The 18,604-nt window shown below is 37.9% G+C and overlaps 1 protein-coding gene across 1 annotated transcript in view; it reads left to right on the forward strand.

Moving 5' to 3' along the window:
• Positions 1 to 18,604, forward strand: part of PCCA (propionyl-CoA carboxylase subunit alpha) — a 270,494-nt gene that overhangs the window by 130,168 nt on the left and 121,722 nt on the right. The window contains exons 17-18 of the mRNA XM_041478271.1: positions 2,703 to 2,813; positions 11,656 to 11,758. Of these exons, the coding sequence (XP_041334205.1) occupies positions 2,703 to 2,813; positions 11,656 to 11,758 (214 nt within the window). The remainder of the gene's footprint in view (positions 1 to 2,702; positions 2,814 to 11,655; positions 11,759 to 18,604) is intronic.

Here is an 18,604-nt window from a genome sequence, read left to right on the forward strand (position 1 = left end):
TCAAACACCTAGGCTTGTCTGCTCTTTTGAACTTACTAAACGAATTTTGGAGCTTAAAACATTGCAGAAGCCTCATATTTTTCTGATGCACGTGAGTTAGAAATAATCTTGAATACTCATAGTATTTTTTTGATTTTAGGTCTTTTGGGGCAGTCAGTTGAGACACCAAGCTCTGTCATCTGTCATCAGCCATCACCTCACCAGGGATCTTACAGCAGTTTAGAAAAGAAAAATGTGAGATGATCTGGTTACACCTTGTAGCATTGTTAAATGCTGGGTTCAAAGTTGGGCATTATTGAAGGACAACTCCTCCTCTTGATTTTGTAATAGATGAAGTCTCTGGGATATTTCAACTTACTATTCAGATTGGAAATTTTGGGGGGAATTTTTAGCAGCCAAAGACAGACATTATTTGGTTGCAAGTTATAGTCATTTAGTGTAAGATTTTGAATTCTTTGAATTCTTTGTTTAGTGGAGTTGCAGTGTGACTGTCATTCAGTGTTTATGAAATCAGGGTCTGTGAACAATTATTTAGGTCACAGGCAGCAAGGATCTTCTTTTAATCAAATGGGCAAATTTCTATCATGTCATCATTGAACTGCTTGTGTCATGTGCTATTTAATGGCTCATGAACGAGTCTTTAAAGCTGTGACTTCATGATTCAATGAGGCCGAGTCTGACTCGGTGCGTTTAAAGTGGTTTCAGTGACGGCCACACAGAGAGCTTGAAAATTCACACCAGCAGCAGACTAGTAGGGGAAGAAAGCTTTGAAAGTGTTTGAACTGGTCTGCATATAAAATAGCAAGGATGTTGTTCATGCTTCTAAACTGGAAAAACACAAAAGGAAAAGGAGTGTAAAAGAATCTTGTGTAGCCTCAGCAATTTGCATGCTCTGTTATGCTAGTGTCTTTGCTTTGGTGAGATCTCAACAAGGGAAAAAATCCAAATAACCTAATTTAGAGCTGGAATACCCGTTTGCAATTAATTCTTTTTCAGTATTATTTTAAACTAGAGCTATTAGGAAAAAAACCTGCAAATAATTGAGTCGTGTTGTCTCTAATTGTGATCAGATCATCACAATCATAATAACTTGTGAGTAAACATATGTGAAGTACAGAATTTTGTGCTTTGCAGGAGATGTGGATACACAGACAAACTTTTGCCATGAACTGTTTTGTGATGTGCTCTGCATTTTATACTTAACGGTGTGCAGCTCGAGCCAAAGTTAATGTGATATGGCAAGTGCAATGTGATTTGGAGTTACCTGCTCCTCTGACAATGACGAAAAAATGTGATTACTTTCTATTTCCAGAGGGGTGAGAATGTGCACAGCTGAGGTTGGATAACCTCCTTCCTGTAGGAGCTCTTCATTTATCCATACCTGGAATAAATCCACACCTGTAGTGCTCCCAAACTGCATGTCTATTCCAGCTTTTCTTAAGAAATATTAATGTTTATGAGCCAGTGTTACTGTGTAGTCATATTAAGGTGGAACTTTCTGGCTCATCAGAATTTGTTCCATCTCTTTCTGAAACTGAGAAGAGAATGGAGATAAAGATGGTGGTTTTCTGACAAACTTTCCAGAGATCATCTGTGTGCTACTCTCAAAAGAGAGTACCTTCTTTTTGAAAATTGTTTGCAGTAAGGAGAGCATAATTTAAATGATCTAGAGAGTTTTTTCTCAAGGATTTTTTTTGCACCACCTTTCCTCTCCCATCTTCTATAAGGACTTTCTTGTATTTAATGTATTTATTGTATTTAATTGTATTTCAATGAAATGACTTGTAGTGACCATCATATTCAGTGCTAAACTGCTAGTACTTCTGGCAAGGTGCAGTTTAGCATTAAGTCACTAGCTTAGTTAAACAGAAGTTATTAAATTAAAAATAGAATCATTTAGGAGATGGAGGAGACAAACTGAGAAGTGGAATGAGAAAGAGAAAAAGAAATGCAGAAAATATGAAGTTGCAAAATATTCAGAGAAATTAAAGGATAAAGGTATCTCTAAAGCTTCTGTGATAAGTAATTTTAAAATTAAAAAAATAATTTTTGTGGGCTGTATGCCCGACAGAGTCATGGAGGGGTGCTAAAGGGGAACCAGGGTATTCAATAAAAGAATTGACCAGGCGAGGTTGGATAAAAGTACGTGCGGAGGAAGCAACAAATGTCTTTTTTTGTAAGTTACACAGGAGTCTCTTATGCATTACAAATGATAAAAATGTTGTAAAATGATATGTTAAGTGCTTAAAGTTCTTACTGTATTTCATTACTGTGATTGGGGTGTATCATGGTTCATATTTTCCATTCAGGGTTCAGTGGAATTGAGCGAATATTTGTCATGACTAGTTTGTTATTTCAAGGAGATGGCTCTGGTCTTGCCTACATCTTTTAGAACTGAACCAAAAGTCTCTTGCTTGTGCTTCGTGTCCTTAACTCAGCTAGGTGTTTGAATTAGGCTTGATAAGGTGACAATTTAGATTGTTTACTTTATAATTAAATGGAGTGTTTAAAAGGGTTTTGAGGCAGGAGTGAAGCAAAACTGGTAGATCTGCATTGATTACATCAGTACTATGATAGTATCTAAGTTGTGAACAAGTATTTATTACAGAAATATAGGAGTTCATATTTTTATAAGTCCTTTCCTACTGTAATTTGTGATTAGTATTACCTGATTTTGTATTGATTTGGTTTTTTGTTTTCAGGTGTGGCTCACAATATTTCTTTACTGCGAGAAGTGATTGTTCATCCGCGCTTTGTTCAAGGAGACATCAGCACTAAATTCCTTCCTGAAGTCTATCCTGATGGTTTTAAAGGTTTGTTCCATTTGGAAATGTTTCTTTTCTTAAGCAGTGTTGTTTTGATTATTGCTCCTTTATATTTTTAGACTGACATGTTCCCCAGTCTTTACTTTTTCTTCAAATATATCTGTGCATACACACAATTAGAGTTTTTAAATAAGGCATATAAAGTTGAAACAGTTAACAGTTAACTTTTTTTTTATTTTCAAGGAGGCAAAATACATACTTCTAGTGTTAAAATAGTAAATGAAATACACCCAATGTCAGGAAAAACCATTTATAGGTAATGTGAAATATGTAAAATAAACACCAGTTTAATTCTTCTCTGCTAACATGCTTCATTACACACAGTACTTCTACCATTAACTATAGTTGGGTAAGTTTTAACTCAGCACTGTAGCTTCTTCATTAAGTTGGTGTATCACCTTTAGAATTGCCTTTTGGCACCCTTTGTTTTCTCTGTAGCCTTCTCTGGAGGATCTGGCATTTTATCAGAGTATTTGTGACCCTGGTTTTAACACACTTTGCACACAGTAATGGGTGCAAAGTAATGAGCATCATTTTGAAATTGTTAACTCATACACTAGGTTAACATAAATACAAATGCAATTATTTCTTTACAGCATCTCAAACTACAATTTCAAAAATGTTTACCAGTGGTTGCTAGTAATATGTAAGAAAACAAATAGATTAGTTTCCTTTCACAAGGATCGGGTTTTAAAAGGTTGTCTTCTCTCTTAGCCAGTCTGATGTAGATGCTTTCTTGACCCGTGTGGTCAGAGACTCAGTTCTTCCGTACAGATCTCTCACCTCAGCTGGCATTCACCAGTCAGAACATCTTTCTTATTAAAAAAAAGGACAGTATTTATAGTTCATCATTCATGGGTCCTTTATGAATCTTGTGGAGATTCCTTTTCCCTCATTCATCATTAATCCAATGTGACAGAATCCTCATCTCACTTTGGAGGCAGCACTGCCAGATTGGCAGTCACTGGCCATGACTGGCACCTTGCCAAATTCTAGTCTCATTAAGGAGCAGAACAGATTTTTCTTACCTCAGGACTCAGTGTGTGAGTGTCTGGATGACTATTCTTTGCACCAGAACTACTTGATATCGTGATGTAATTGACAACTCTGTGTGTGATACAGTCCTACATGTGGGATTGATGCATCCTGCTTGTTCCTGGCTCCTGACTGAGACCACAGGAACAGGTGTTAGCCACCTTGAGTGGCAGTGCGCTTGCCGTGCTTCGAGCTGAAAAGTTCCTTTGTTGTTTTTGCTAGGGGGTACTTAGCTAATCTTTGGGTAGCTCAGCTGGCTTTCATCCAGCAGAGATTCCAGGGTACTCTGCTCATCTGCTCTTGAAGGCTTGGTGCTGCTGTAGCTGGTCATTCTCCCTTCCCTGGCATTTGAATACAGAATCTCATGTCTCGTCTCTCCGATGTTTCTGGGACTATTCGGTCATTTTCCTGAGTAGATCCAGATCTCTAAACCACCATGAAACCTGCATTTTTTTACTGTTGCTGCTTTTTTTGGGATAGTTTTTTTGTAAGTTCCAGGGTTGACTTAGCTCATGAAGGAATCTAGTGAACTTCAGCAGATGTGCAAAGTGAGTGGCAGACTAAGAATGGAGGAAAAAGGCAAAGAAGCAAGATGTTAGAGTCCCAATACCATATTGTGAGAAGGCTGCCTCCCCTGGCACATAACTGGGAAGAATAACAACTTAAATCAAACAGCAATATTGTATTAAAAGATTCTTAAAGATATGCTTTTGCTCTGGACACCAGAAGATACAAAAACAGATATTGTGATGCTTTATAATAGAAACTAATGATTGGCACATGTGAAATTCCTAGACTTTTTTCCTGCTGTATAAAAAATCTTGCTCATCTCCTTCCATGTATCAAATTAGCCTTCTTAATTATACATAAAGAAACATATTATGGCATTGAACTTCAGCTCAAGAATAATTACTTGTGAATAGTGATTAAAAGCTCACCAAAGAATCTGAGAGCCCTTTTAATGATGTAGTTTGCACTGGATCAAATCTTTCATGCTTAAAAAAAAAAAATTGATGACTTGAATTTGAGGACAGTTTTTTAAGTATGCATTAAAAATATTTCTACAAATCCAATGACTCAAATGGGAACTGTTGAAGGCAGCAAGGATGGTGGGTAGATAACAGGTAGAAGCTCAACAAGAGAAGCAAAGACAAAACCTAATTTATATGTAATTTCTTTAATCACTTAAACTAACTTTTTAATATAAATACCCAGAGTAAACTTTACTAGGAGGATTTGAAAATTAAGTAGCTTCATATATCTTACTATTGCTTATAAAAGATGAATAGCTGTAAAAGAAAGAGCTGTGACAGTCTGAAAAACTAAAAGCAATGTATAACCAACACAGATCTGGAAATATGTAAAAATATGTGCTGCTGTTAACAGTAGGAATCCATACCAGAAGGGTTTTAAACTTGGAAGACTTAAGAAATAGAAACATTTCAACAGAGATGTATGTTATATTAATGCTCAAGAACAATCCATTGTGTTTCTTTTGTAACCTGCCCAATTGCCACTACAGTTTAGTGATTTACACTGAAGATAAGTACTGAATCTCACTGTGTTCTCTTTGGTGGCTGCATGAAGTACTGGCCCATTTCGTATGTGCATTTTTCTTCAAGTATAAATATTGAGTCTTAAGAGTAAAATAAGAGATTCTTTGTTTTCCAGTCTCATTTTTATGAGTTCCATTATAATCCTTTAGTAGAAGACCTTTACTCTAAGTTAAGAAAAAATGAATTATTAGATGTATCTTGGCTACTTTTCCATTAACCTATGTGATGCTCTCTTCAAATTGCATGTAGAATGGGCATGTTTAGTAATTTTCATAATTAGAGTTTAACTCTTTCTTCCCATTTTTAAGTAAACATTCACTACCAGAAGTAGTTTGTTTATTGCAAGTTATTTTAAAATACTACCTGTGCTGAAAGTAGCCTTGTGCAGAGTATGATTAGGGTGGGAAAGCAGCTGCTGTCATGCCCTTTTTTGTCCATGTGAGGGATGGCTGCCTGGAATGCTGGCTGGAAGTAGGTGAGCTGGAGTGTGTTGTTGCTCTGAGCACCCATGCATGTTTTGGAGGTGTGTGGATCTGAGGGTGGGTGCAGGAACACTGATTAGGTCAGGTGGCACCTGTCTGAGAGTGGCCTCCAAGCACTTTGCTTAGAGAATAAAAATGTCTGGCAAGCATGCAGGAGTCAGATGCACTGTTCTTCAACAGCTTCCAGACAACCTGGGAAGCCTCTGTACTTTCTAGTCTGCCTGATGAGAAGAAAATTTACTGTGTGTTATCCCTATTTTATAGGCACAGACAGTGTATCTCTGTTTTCACAAAGATGCAAGAAGAATCTTGGGTCAAAAAGTAAATTAAAGGATCTTTAGGTTAGTACCTTGTTCATAGGATAGGTCATTGTGGTTCAATCTGTTTCACGGTTTATATTTTCCTAGTTTTTTATTTAAATATTAAGATTTTCTTCTTCTTGATGTTCCACTCTTTCTGGTTATTAAAGGATGTCTGAAATCAGTCACTCTCTTTGGGAGACACATCTTATGCCAATGAAAGATGGGGCATTTTCCAAGAGATTATCACAGAAGTCATCCCAAAATACATGAGGAAAAAAAAAAACCCAAACAACAAAACCAAGAATAATTTACTTTCCTTCTTCTAGCATGTTTACTTTATCTGAATGGAGAGAAAGAACAGAAATTCTTTATATTTCTAATACAGAAAGGAATAAAGAGGAAACACTTCTCTTCTGAAATGGTGTATTGGCTTCAGAGACTGTGTATGTGATGAAGGCTTTTAGATACGTTGTGCTTATTATAATGATGAGGGTTGGACTAAATGATTACTCTGCTTAACAGTTATTAAACCATCTCTGGAGTACTGTGTCCAGTTTTAACCCCCTGATGCATGTGAGAAAGATGGCAACAAACATGAGTAAGTCTAGTGAAGAGCCACAAGAGTGGTGTTGGGATTGGAGCAGATGACCTGTAGGGAGAAGCTGGGAGAGCCAGCTTGGAAGCAAGAAAGCTTAGGGTGGACCTAAGGACAGCCTTCTAGGACCTTGGGGTGGGTTCCCAAGCATATGAAGCCAGGCTCTTCATTGAGCTGCACAGCTGCACAGCAAGAGTCAGGAGTCATGGATTGGGGATTTTAAAGGTGTAGCTGTACAAACCTCTGAGCAACCTATTCTGAATTTGATGTTGAGATTGCTTCGTGGAGAGGGGACATGTTGAATAAACTAAGGGCTTTTCAAGTTCCCTTCAGCCTCAGTCATTCCATGATTCTAAGTGAAAGTGCTTTTTTAGATGAATTGGGACTGCAGATATGACTTTTAAATTTAAGTCTGGAGGCTTTTGCTATTAGTAGCTGGGGGAACACAGCTTCCCCTGTCTGTCACTATTAGAATATGGGAGATGCTTGCTGCTAATTCCATTCATTTTGTCTGCATTGGAATCTAATAGTTACAACATTCAATATTGTTTTCTGCTTCAGCCTACTTGGTTATATGTGCTGTCTGTAATGGTTAATTTCAAAATTCCACCAGGAAAAACTTGAGATAGAACCTAGGAATGTTGTAAACATTGCCTACATTGGTGTTGATCTGAATTATGCATTGCACTTTTAATCTTTCCCGTTATGCTTTTAGTTTTTATTCTTCCCAATCAGAAAACAGTCACTCTTCAAATATTAAGTAACTTACTGGGGCACATAATCAGGGCTTGTTTGTTTTGGTTTTTTTCCCTGTAATTGATAGTAGAAAACACGTTTCTAGGACAAAATGCAAATGAGACTGTTATGGGAAAAATGACCTTTATGTAATTTAATTTGAAGTTGGTTATGTAAAGTAATTGCATGAACCTTTTTGACTCAGCTTGGGGGATACTGGGATAATATTGATTTAAGCAATCATAACATCAGGGAAATGAGAGAGAAATTCTTTTTTTCTTCTCTTCCTTCCGACCAGGGTTCTGCCATTTGGTAGTAATAGATGTGTGCAGTCTAGTTTTAAATAACATGAATAACATTGCTTCCCCTTTAATTGTGACTTAATTTTATAATAATTCTTCCTGTTTTGCATTTGCTTTATCTAATTCAGCTGATAATTCAGTGATAATGCAGAAGTTTATTCCAGGTTAAACAGAGAGATTTGGGAGCTGCTAGTTCCATGTTTTATTGTGGAGGTGAAATTTCTGTGTAAGCCAGGAGTCTACAGTGATGAGAGCAGGGAAGAGCAATGGTGTAACTTCCTGTGTTGGAAGTTGGGGGACCTTTGCTACTTTCTTATTTCACTCTCTTTCAAGGAAGCACTTGGACAACTGCTCCAGAGGTAGCTTTGTTGTTCTCTAAATCAATCTGTGTGGTCAACATGAAGGACCGTGTTGCTATATCTTTATTGATGGTGAATATTAACTTATTCCTCAGGACATCCAACTGAAATCCTGAGGAGTAGCTTCTAAAGAGGAATAATACTTGATGGGAAACAAAGGTATTACTATCTGGAACATTTGTGTATTTCCAAATATAGTAACGTAATTGTAAGTTTGACTTCAAAACTGTTTAGAATTCAGCTGAGCTAGCAGCAGAGCAAAAGCAGACAGCAAGGGGAATGGGACTGGAGTTCAGAGAACTAAGGCAGTATAGACAGCAGTCAGTCCTGCTAATAAAAGTAAATTGCTATCCTTAGGAAGCAGCCTTTAATCAAACTTCTGAGGTATGCCTCCAAAGTTATGCTAAGGACATTCTGTGGTAGGGTTGTATGTTTATTGCCAGACACCAAAACCTAATTTTGCTATGTTCCTGTTAACAGTTTCTATTATCTCCCAGAAATCCTACACTGGATACTAGAGTCATAACTGGTTTTCTGCTTGCCACGTGTGTGACACAACTGCTGTAAATAGTGACAAAGGGATAAATATTTTCTTCATGTTGGCAGTAATGAAGCGAATGTGACTCTTGATCAGTTGTTAACCTGTTTCAGCTTATTGACCTTTGTTTGCTGTTTGGAGTTTGATTTTTATTGAAGATATGGGAAGAAAATAGTTTTTGTGGCACAGTAAGCTCAAAAGCAGTTACTTCATCTAAGAAGGGAGTCATGCAATAAAACCTTTGAAATGGGACCTTTCTAGTTTTACCTTGTTCCTTTATTTAAGTTGGTTCTAACAGTGTGTGTGGGAGCAGGTGGGAATGTGCAGTTTTGGTCACAGGTCTTGTCATGAGTGTTGGGCAGGGGGACTGAAAGGCAAAGGCTTTAGGGCAGATTCCTGATGTGCTTTTAGCTGGGGCATGTAAACAAATCATCCATTTTAGATTCAGTGTTTTGAAAAAGTGATCTCAGAGTTTCTTCACTGTGTGTAAGCAATGGGAAAATTGGCAGAAATTTCAGATCAGATAATTGATGTTATTGCAATGTATAATTACATAAGGCTTATATATATACACATATATGTGTCTGTATATGTACAAATAGTACAAAAGTTCAGTGCTTTTTGAATTTTGCTTTGCAATCAGTTTTTCTAGTAACTGGCAAAGGAAATATTGAGTTTATTTCTGAAGCCAGGTTCTGAACCTTTCAGCATCTGTATTTCTGCATGTGTTTGTTGAAGTGAAGACAGTTTCCATTTCAAGGCAGATAAAAAAAATAAACACTGAGCAATGGAACTTGCAGTAATATTCAGCCAGAATATGCTAATGCAGACTAAATTAAAAAGAGATTGATGCAGATTTTCTGAGTTTTGTTATTTTTAAATTTGCATTTTTTGGCCTGTGACAACTTCTTTGTACTGTTAGCTGGACTTTAATGAATGTATTCCCATCACTGTGCCATGATTGCATTTCTGAGGTGGACTCTAACTAGCCTCTTTACCTAACCCTGTTCAATATGCCCAGTGGTTCTCTGCAGTGGGCTCTCTGCAGAAGACATCCTGTTTTGAAATTGTGTGTTTGTTGCCGTAGAGTCGGCTCCAGTCCTTTACAGCAGTCTCCATTCTGGATTTTCTTCAGGATCTCATTAGTGTTACTTTATTCTGCTGATATAAATTGTCACTGGCTAGTAACCAGTACTGGGGAATGTGAATTTACATTACATAGCACTGAGGCCATGGGAGGGTGGAGGTATAGAAGGGATCTGTGTAACTGTTTGTCTGCTGCGGGACTGGAAGCACATGTGTCTCCCTGGGCCAAGTTCCTCTGGGAGGTAGAGCCTTCCAAAGCTCTTCCCCCATCCTTTCATGTGAAATCTGTACTTTTTCTGGATGATGGCATTTGCTGTGGTATGTACACATAAAGCACTTTGAGAGCTGTGTTGTAACTGAGTTCAGCAAAGTCTTTCAGTTCTCAACCTTTAACTTCATTGTGTAATTCTCCTCTCTTCTTTGTGAAATGCTCTTTCTTTCACTTGTGCAAAATCTGTTTCTCAAGGATAAAGTTTGCCTCTTTTCTTCATGACAATTCAGCTTTGCAGTTCTTGTCCTGTTTTGTATAAATTTTAACCTCCTGCTTTGTAGGCCGAGTACTTTGTCTTTTTGTTCTCTCTCACAGAATCATAGAGTGGCTTGGGTTTCAAGGGACCTTAAAAATCACCTGGTTTCACCCCCCTGCCGTGGGCAGGGATACCTTCCACTAGACCAGATTGCTAAGCGCTCCATCCATCCTGGCCTTAGGACTTCCAGGGATGGGCATTCGTACCCAGACAACCTGTTCCTGTGCCTTGCTGCCTTTGCAGTAAAGGATTTCTTCAAAGTGTCTAAAAATGCTTTCAGTTTGAATTATTCCCCCTTGTTCTTTAACTACACACTCTTGTAAATATTCTCTCTCCCTCTATCTGGCAGGCACCTTTCAGGTACTGGACAGCTGCAGTTAGATCACCCTGAAGCCTTCTCTTTTCCAGGCTGAGCAATCCCAGTTCTCTTAGCTGTTCCTCGTAGGACAGATGCTCCATTTCTCTACTCATCTTGGTGGTCCTTCTCTGGAATCTTACATCATTCTTGGCCAGATATTTGCCATCTTTTCATACAAAATCTCTGTTGTGTGATTTCTGACCTAAAGATGGAGAGGACAGAGTTCTGTTCCTGTGCTCTTTTTAGCCTCTTGAATGAACAATTTAATCTTTATCTAACCTTCACTTTCTGGAACAAGACCAGACTGGGAGAAAACCTGCTTCCTGTCACCCCGGTTGTATCTTTTTGCCAGATATTTGTTAGGTTGCCTGCCTTCAGATTATAGAATGCTTTGAGACACTTTCTGCTTCTAAAGTGTCAAACGTGACTTTGGCTCCATTAGTTGTGAACTAATGATTACACAAATAACACTAAATGACCCAGGGCTGATGAGTAGCCTCATCCCCATTTATTTTTTGGGTTTATACTGTTGTGCTGTCCCTTTTGTTTGAAAGATCTGCAGCATTTTCCTCAGATAAAGTGTTCTATATTTTGAGTAAGTTCTAATGTACAGATGGATTCCTTACCAGCATGAGGCACAATATGTCAACCAGTGACATTTCAGTAACAAAAACAAGATGCTGCAGCATCATTCAGTTTCTTTTCTTTCAGTTGTCAAATTGTTTTTAACAGAGATACCAGTGTTAGCAGTTGGGCTGATTTGTATGAAAACATGCAATTTAAACTCTGAAACTCAGAGCGTCTGCTATGCTATGCCTCATCCTAATTTAGAGGGAAAATATGTAGCTTTCATGTGTGAGGACTGAGCAGTGTCTTTACCGGTAGTTGTTACTTTTTGTGTCTGTGTTGGTCTGTGGTATCTAAATTTTTTTTTAAACTTTTTTCTGAAAACTAGGACACAAGTTGACAGATCTTGAAAGAAGACAACTACTGGCAACAGCAGCATCTTTGTATGTGGCTGAACAACTGAGATCACAGCGATTTTTAGGGACTCCAAGGTAAGTTCGTTTCTAGGAACTCGGATGTGCTGATGCATTTCATTAATGGCATCTTCTCATGCACCAGAATAACTGGTGAGAAACTGCATGGTTTCTTAATATAGTCTGTTTTTTCTAAATTCAAATGAGCTGTGGCTTACATTTCCCTACTTGCACAAATCATACATGATTATTTTTATTCTAAGTATTAGCAAACTAATAGGCACAAAAATGTGTTACAAGCCAGTACAGTAATTAATGCACATCAGGAGTTTCATTAATGCAAAATGTTGCTGCATTAGTAACTAACCACAAATTGAGCATCACAAATTTCCCATGTGCCCATTTGAAGCAATCTAAGCACTGTGGCATAATATGAATATTCAGCTACAGAGCTTTAAAATACTGTAGATTTGTGAGTAATTTGCTACCTTGATGAAGAACCTTAATAGTTTAAATTCTGAAAACACTTTCAGACTGTAAAGGTGGAAGGTAATTGATACCTTGCTTTAAGTATGATTTTTTTGGTGCTTTTATTCCCCCACTCCTCCATTTTTTTTAATTGTAGCTGCCAGTAACCTAGGCAGTACTGTTAACTGTTCACCCATTGCAGTACCCATTTCAAAATGCTAATTTACTTCTTTGGCTTTTTTGAACAATATTCTTTTTTCCTCTAGGATGTCTAGCTTTCCTTGTCCTCTGGCCCATCCCTGTCAGTGCCTTGAGACCTTCTGTTAAAATTAACTGAATTTGTGAAGCTTGTTTGTGTAGTTGGTGTTAGCAATGGTTGCATATAGGGAATCGTGACTTCAGCATAATTCTCCTTGCCTCATGTTTTGTAATGTAGTTGCATGTAGGTTTGTATGTGAGGGAAGTCATAGTGCAGGGTAGATATTATTCACATTCCATGCCAGTGGTTTGACAGTGTATTCTATTACTGATTTTTCAGTGGTCAGGAATAAATCAAATGTGGTTTCAAGAAGTCTTTATTTTTATTTGTACCCACAAAGATAATTAGTACCATATGGTATTAAAGAAAAAGAAAGAGACACTTAGGGCAAGCCTAACAGCTTTGTAATGTATAGCATATGCAGGGCTGGGTCATTGCTTGCCTTACGCATCTACAGGGGAAAGTAAAGCACCTTTTTATTTCCTTCCACAAGTTATATCCTCCACAGTGAATGGCATAAGGAGAAGAACAGACACTCAAAGGCCACTCTTACCTGAAAAAAGATGAATCAGGGGAAATGAGGAGAAGCCTTGATTCTAGTTTTTTACTGGCCAGCATAGGAAGTAAAGTAGTCTGGTACTGCTACAGAGAAGCAATGGATTACTTTGTACTTAGAATAAGGAGAGGATTTGTTAATTTAAGCAGTGGTGACCAACTGTTATTGCATTCTCTGCTCTGATTTGTGGTTTTTTTTCTTTTCCCTCTAAAATGCTCTAACTAGCTAAAAAGAAAAGAAAGGAATCCAGTTTTTGAACAATGTTTTGTTTCTTTTGCAAGTACTTTTTTTAGTAGTAGGTGTCTGTGTATCCCAATAGAAAAGACACATATGACTATTTTAACTGAGATAACAGATATGTAAATGAAGTATGGAGTTGAGTAATCAGACATGGTCATCCATATCTTTCTCTGCTGTGTTAGGGAAACAAATACACTCCTACTTTCAAAAAAAAGTTAGCTCATTTTTGGAGTGCTAGCCAAACTCAGTCACAGGTATTCTTTCACCATGGGAAGAGAAGGCAGCAGAGTCTGGTCACATGAAAAGAACGCACACCTGTAAAACTAGATTAAGTTAAGATTCTTCAGATTTTAAATGGTGACGCTAAGAAATCTTTTCAGTACAGAAGAATCACTTTCTCTTGCCATGATGGTGTGTACTGATGAATCCTTCAGAAGTCAAGCCTTAGAATTTTCTTCTAGTGATGGCTGAGTGTGGTTCTTATTGAATGTGTCACGGTTTCAATACATACATACTGTTATATCTACTTGCTTTAATGATCTCAAAGCTGCCTGTTTGAGGCCAAGTAAGGATGAGCTAATGCAAAAATGCTCACTGGTGAGTAACTTCTGAAGAAACCAAACCTGATAATGATACCCTTTTCCCAAAATGATACAGCTTGTTCTAAGGAAAAAGGAAAGAAGCAAAGGCAGAATGAGGTCAAAGAATTGTGCAGTGTCTTGAACAGTGTTCTCCTTTCCTTAGAGCAGTTAGTGGACTCCCTCTAGAGGGAACTGAGCACTGTGGAGCATATGAGTTACTATAGTCCCATCAAGGATTCTTCACCATGTCCTTAACTTAACCAATCTGCATCTCAGTTATTTTTGAAGGTGCTCCATATAACGGGTATTTTTTAATGAGCAGGGTTGTGGCCAGAGGAAAAGCACATCTTTTTTCATAAGACTGCACTCTGTTTGAAAAATACTTGTAAACAAAAAGTTCAGAGTAGGAACCTGTGCTACAACAAATCCAAAAAGCCAGTTGTGATCTTGGGTGCAGTCTTCACTATGGCAGAACTGGGCATTTGGAGTCTGTTTGACTTTTACATCTGTGTTGGAGGATGTGAGCAGAGTAGACAGACTGCATGCTCCAAAGCTGATCCGTAATTTTCTCCTAATGGTTTGGACAAGTGCATTGATACATTGATCATCACCTACAGAATTTCAGCTCTCTGGCACTATTTATGTTGACAGCGTTTTTTCATCTGCACTGAAAGCAATTGAGCAAGTCTTGTGCAAAAAACTACTGAAGAGTAATATTTTGAAATCATACATTATTTCTTTTAAAGTCACAGCTGTCAAACAGACAGTTTTCTGCTAAACTTGAGTTATATGCTTATCTTTGCTTTTAATTTGTTTTCTTTTCCCTTTTGGGAGCCATATTTATAATATGCATTCTTTTCACGACTGCAGGGGTATTTTATGTTCCCTTTTTTCCCTGTGATTTATTCAGCCCATGATCAGGATTGTTATTCTGGTCAGATAGACAGAAAGTACCATGCTTGGAGATCTTCACAGAAGCTCCAGCTTTCACTGTCAGGGTTACCAGGACTGTAATCAGATGAAGTGCAGATGAGGCAGATTAAGGAATCTTTCTGCAGGCTGCTCCTCCCTTGCTCTCTGTCTATCCTTCTCCTCCCCAGGTATGCAGGTGTGATTTTGTGTGTAGTTGCATTCCATTCTGGTTCTGCAAAAATAACCTATATTAGCATAATAGTTTATTTCTGATTATTCTGTCAGAAGCAGGCTATTTCTGACATGTGAAATTATTCTGGAAGAGCTACAAGAGTGGGAATGTGTAGTGAGCAGGAAGATGTGAGCTCATAAAAGGGAGTCAGAGGTGGGCCTTAGCTCTTTTCCACAGGTCAAACTAGTAAGAGCCTCATGAGGGGGATTTCTCTGTAACTGATGATATTTTCTGGGGTGTGACTGGAAAATATGTATTTTGCAGTCCCCTGAGTGACTGAATAATCAGCTATAAGGTTCTTGTTGGAACATATTCTGATGACCAGCCACCTGTTTCCACCTTTGGCACCCAACTTCCCTCAGCTAGTTTCAGCCAATCTGACCTGTGTAGTGGCAGTCTTCATTGCAGTAGGATAGTTGGTGTTGAGGATAGTGCAGGTCACAAGCCCAAGGCTGGTTTGCCTTTCCTGTGCCCGAATAAATGGTGTTATGGTTTGGGTGGAGCACCCACAGGTGAGTTTCCACTGTCTGTATTGTTATATAGTGCCCCTGGCCTCATCAACAGTCTCCTAGAAGCAGCTTGCCAGGCTTTAGCTAGAACAGCTGTTGGAGATCCATGTATGCTCAGAGTTACAGGAATATAAGCATTTACTTTCGTAATGCAATTTACTTTTGTGATGCATTCAAGTATTTAGAGCATTTTCTGTGTGGTTTTTTTTTTTCAGTTTTAATTTTACTATTTTTTATTTAACCCATTTTCTTGGGAAAAATTGGATGTGGGATGGTTTGGTTTTTTGGGATTCCTCCTGGTTGGGGTGTTTTTTCAAGTATTTTTTGAAAGATGATTTACTAATGGAAGTGTTTGGTATTTTGTGAGCCACATACTAATGTGAATATTTCACTGTGATATCCAGATAATAGGGGCACATATTTCCTACAGGAAAGAGCCATGGATGATTAATGATTGTTTCATTGTTCAGCTTTTAGTTATTTTACCTAGGACTTTTCCTACTTACTCCATAGTCCACTTTATTGTGAAACTGGTGCCACCCACAGCTGCTGAACAGATTTACAGCATCTAGTAAAACCCCAAGGTCTTCTAGACAGAACTTGATCTTGTTTCAAGTGGAAACATATTTTGGCTGAAGTGAATCCAGCTTATTTTATGTCTGTTTGATGTAGTTAGCCTTTGAGACCAGAAATGATGTTGTACAGTTGAATCTTCACATTTTGGCTTCAGACTTGTTTTCATTAGTGGGTTGGGAGGGGAATAGGAGAGTGTCTCTCCAGGTGTGGCTACATCATGCTATCTCATGGGTCTACTAATGTGATGTTTATACTTCTAAACCCAATTGCCTACAGCACTTCCTATGTGTTGCTTGTGTTGGCTGCTAAGTGTATTTTCCTAATTTTTCTATGGGTTTTACCCTTTCATCATTTATGACTTGGAAAAAAAACAGTGAGGCTGCATGCCCATATTACTTGATACTACACACAAAAAGATGGTAAGACATTGGAAAACATTTTAAATTACTAGCAAGAAAAAAAACACTAAAGGTTTTTCTTGCTTGTGTGTTTAATATAAAAGACTGGATTGAGAGTCTTGAGTTAAACTGTTCTTGTGGGATGTTAGAGAAGTGAGTTGAATTAGACCTCAGTTTACAAAAAGGCAAAGTGGACTTAATACTTTGCTGCCCCATTGAGGTTTTGTAAATATCTTTTTATCAACATGTATGAAGTAGTTTGAGACCCAAAATGAATTATGCTTTCTAAGCATAAAATAATATTTTCCCAGGAAGGAAAGTATATAGTGAAAAGTTAAAATACAAGCAAGTTTTTGTCAAGTTCTGAAATAGCTGGGCTCAATTTTTGTTTTAAAATTCTGAAATCCAGGGGTCCAGTGCAGTGAATATAAAATGGTTGGTGACCTGCAAGAACAGAAATTAATTTATGTAGCTTTATGTCGAATGAATTATTCTGTGTTCCTGCCTGGTTGATTCAGTACAGCTATATTGATGTTTGCCTTGCCATTGCTTGATCATAGGGCAGCGAGGGAATGGCTCAGAGAGCAGTAGAGTCCCGCACCTCTCAGGCATCCTTGCTCTCACAGAGACTACACCTATTACCCTGCTGGAGTCTGGGACAGAGCCAGCTCTTTGCCAGCCTAGGGCTTCCCCATATGGAAGGATGATCAGCTGCCCAATAGCAAAGCTTTCTGGCTCTCCTGCACTGCTGGAGCAGCACAAAATAAGGTTATGTTACATTAATTTTAAAAAGGAGGAAGATGATGTCATGAAAATTCACTGGAGTCATCTGAACCAGCCTCTTGGAAAGAGAGAGTTCTTGCTTTTGGCACATGCACTGCTGAACTATATCAATTGTATTATGTGAATTTAATTTTTATTTCTTCCCTAGAACTGTAGTATGAACATGAAGTTGCACATTATTGCAAGTGTAGCTAAACATGTATACTTGGCTCTGTCCTAGAGATACCCTCTGTATAAGGATAAACTGCTTTGTTTTCATCAGTACGGTTGATCGAGTCCAGCCTACTTGTGGCTTTCTTCATTCCCCCACTTTGGAGTTATGCAGTCATCCTTAGGTCATGAAAACAACACTGCCTTATCCTTACTGTTCTGGTCCCCTGCTCTACAAGTCCAGCATTCTTCCCATGATTTATTGTTAGGCCTTGGAAAGTTTTTGGTATGTTTGTGTAACTACTGCAGCTTCACACCATTGTTCACTGTGTGGTCTTCTCTTTTGCTGTAGACTCGCAAGGTACTAAGGCCCTGTTCTCCTCTTTTACATGTGAAATCCTTGTTTATAATGAGCTTTTCTGGTTGTGGTAACCCTCTTGTTTCTCTAGCTGTTATCTAATGTTGTTCTTTTGACCTCTTGTGAGTCATTACTGTATATTTTTTTTGGTAATCTTGCTTAATAACTACAAAACCAGATGCCCTATATAATATTCTAGATGTCTTTAAATCTGATATTATTTGCTCTTCTTGGTTGTTCAGTTGTTTATCACAGAAAGAGGATTATATGTGCTAGAAATAAAAAAAGTAGCTGCAAATAAATGAAACATGCATTTTTTGCCAGTTGGGAATGAACTTCTATGGAAAATATAAAAATTGAAATGGGATGTTAAGGTAGCATTTATGATTCTACAGAGTGTATGTATGGTATTTTTTGATTTAATTTGATTAAATTACTGCAATCAGATTGAAAACACAGGTAATATAAGATATTTCTGTAGTTGTTTGAAAGCACAGCCATATGTTCCATATGATTCCTAAACATCTATTCCAGGAATAGAGCAGTCTGTCATGGGAAGTTTTCATAGCTTGTTATCCCTGTTGTTTGTAGGGAAAAATGTGTTCTAGGCACTCAGGAATCCACACTTGCTTAATCTTTAGAGTAGCTAACCATTATGAAATTATGAAGATAATAATTACTTAAAGTTTGAGTCTCAGGGAACATCTCTTGGGAAGATCCCCACATCTTGCTGAGGTAATTGCTGGTGGGAAAGGCTTTCACTAAAGTAAATGGACCTGGCTAAATCCCTATGTTTATTTTTTATTTTCACCATGTCATCTGGGAAAACAGCATCTGCTGTAAGAGCTTTATAGCTTCTGTAGCTACTGTTCACTTAATGCTGAAACTTGAATTTGCATAAT

Source organism: Pyrgilauda ruficollis, unplaced genomic scaffold, assembly GCF_017590135.1.
Source record: "Pyrgilauda ruficollis isolate IOZ18807 unplaced genomic scaffold, ASM1759013v1 scaffold44, whole genome shotgun sequence".
Taxonomy (NCBI): Eukaryota; Metazoa; Chordata; class Aves; order Passeriformes; family Passeridae; genus Pyrgilauda; species Pyrgilauda ruficollis.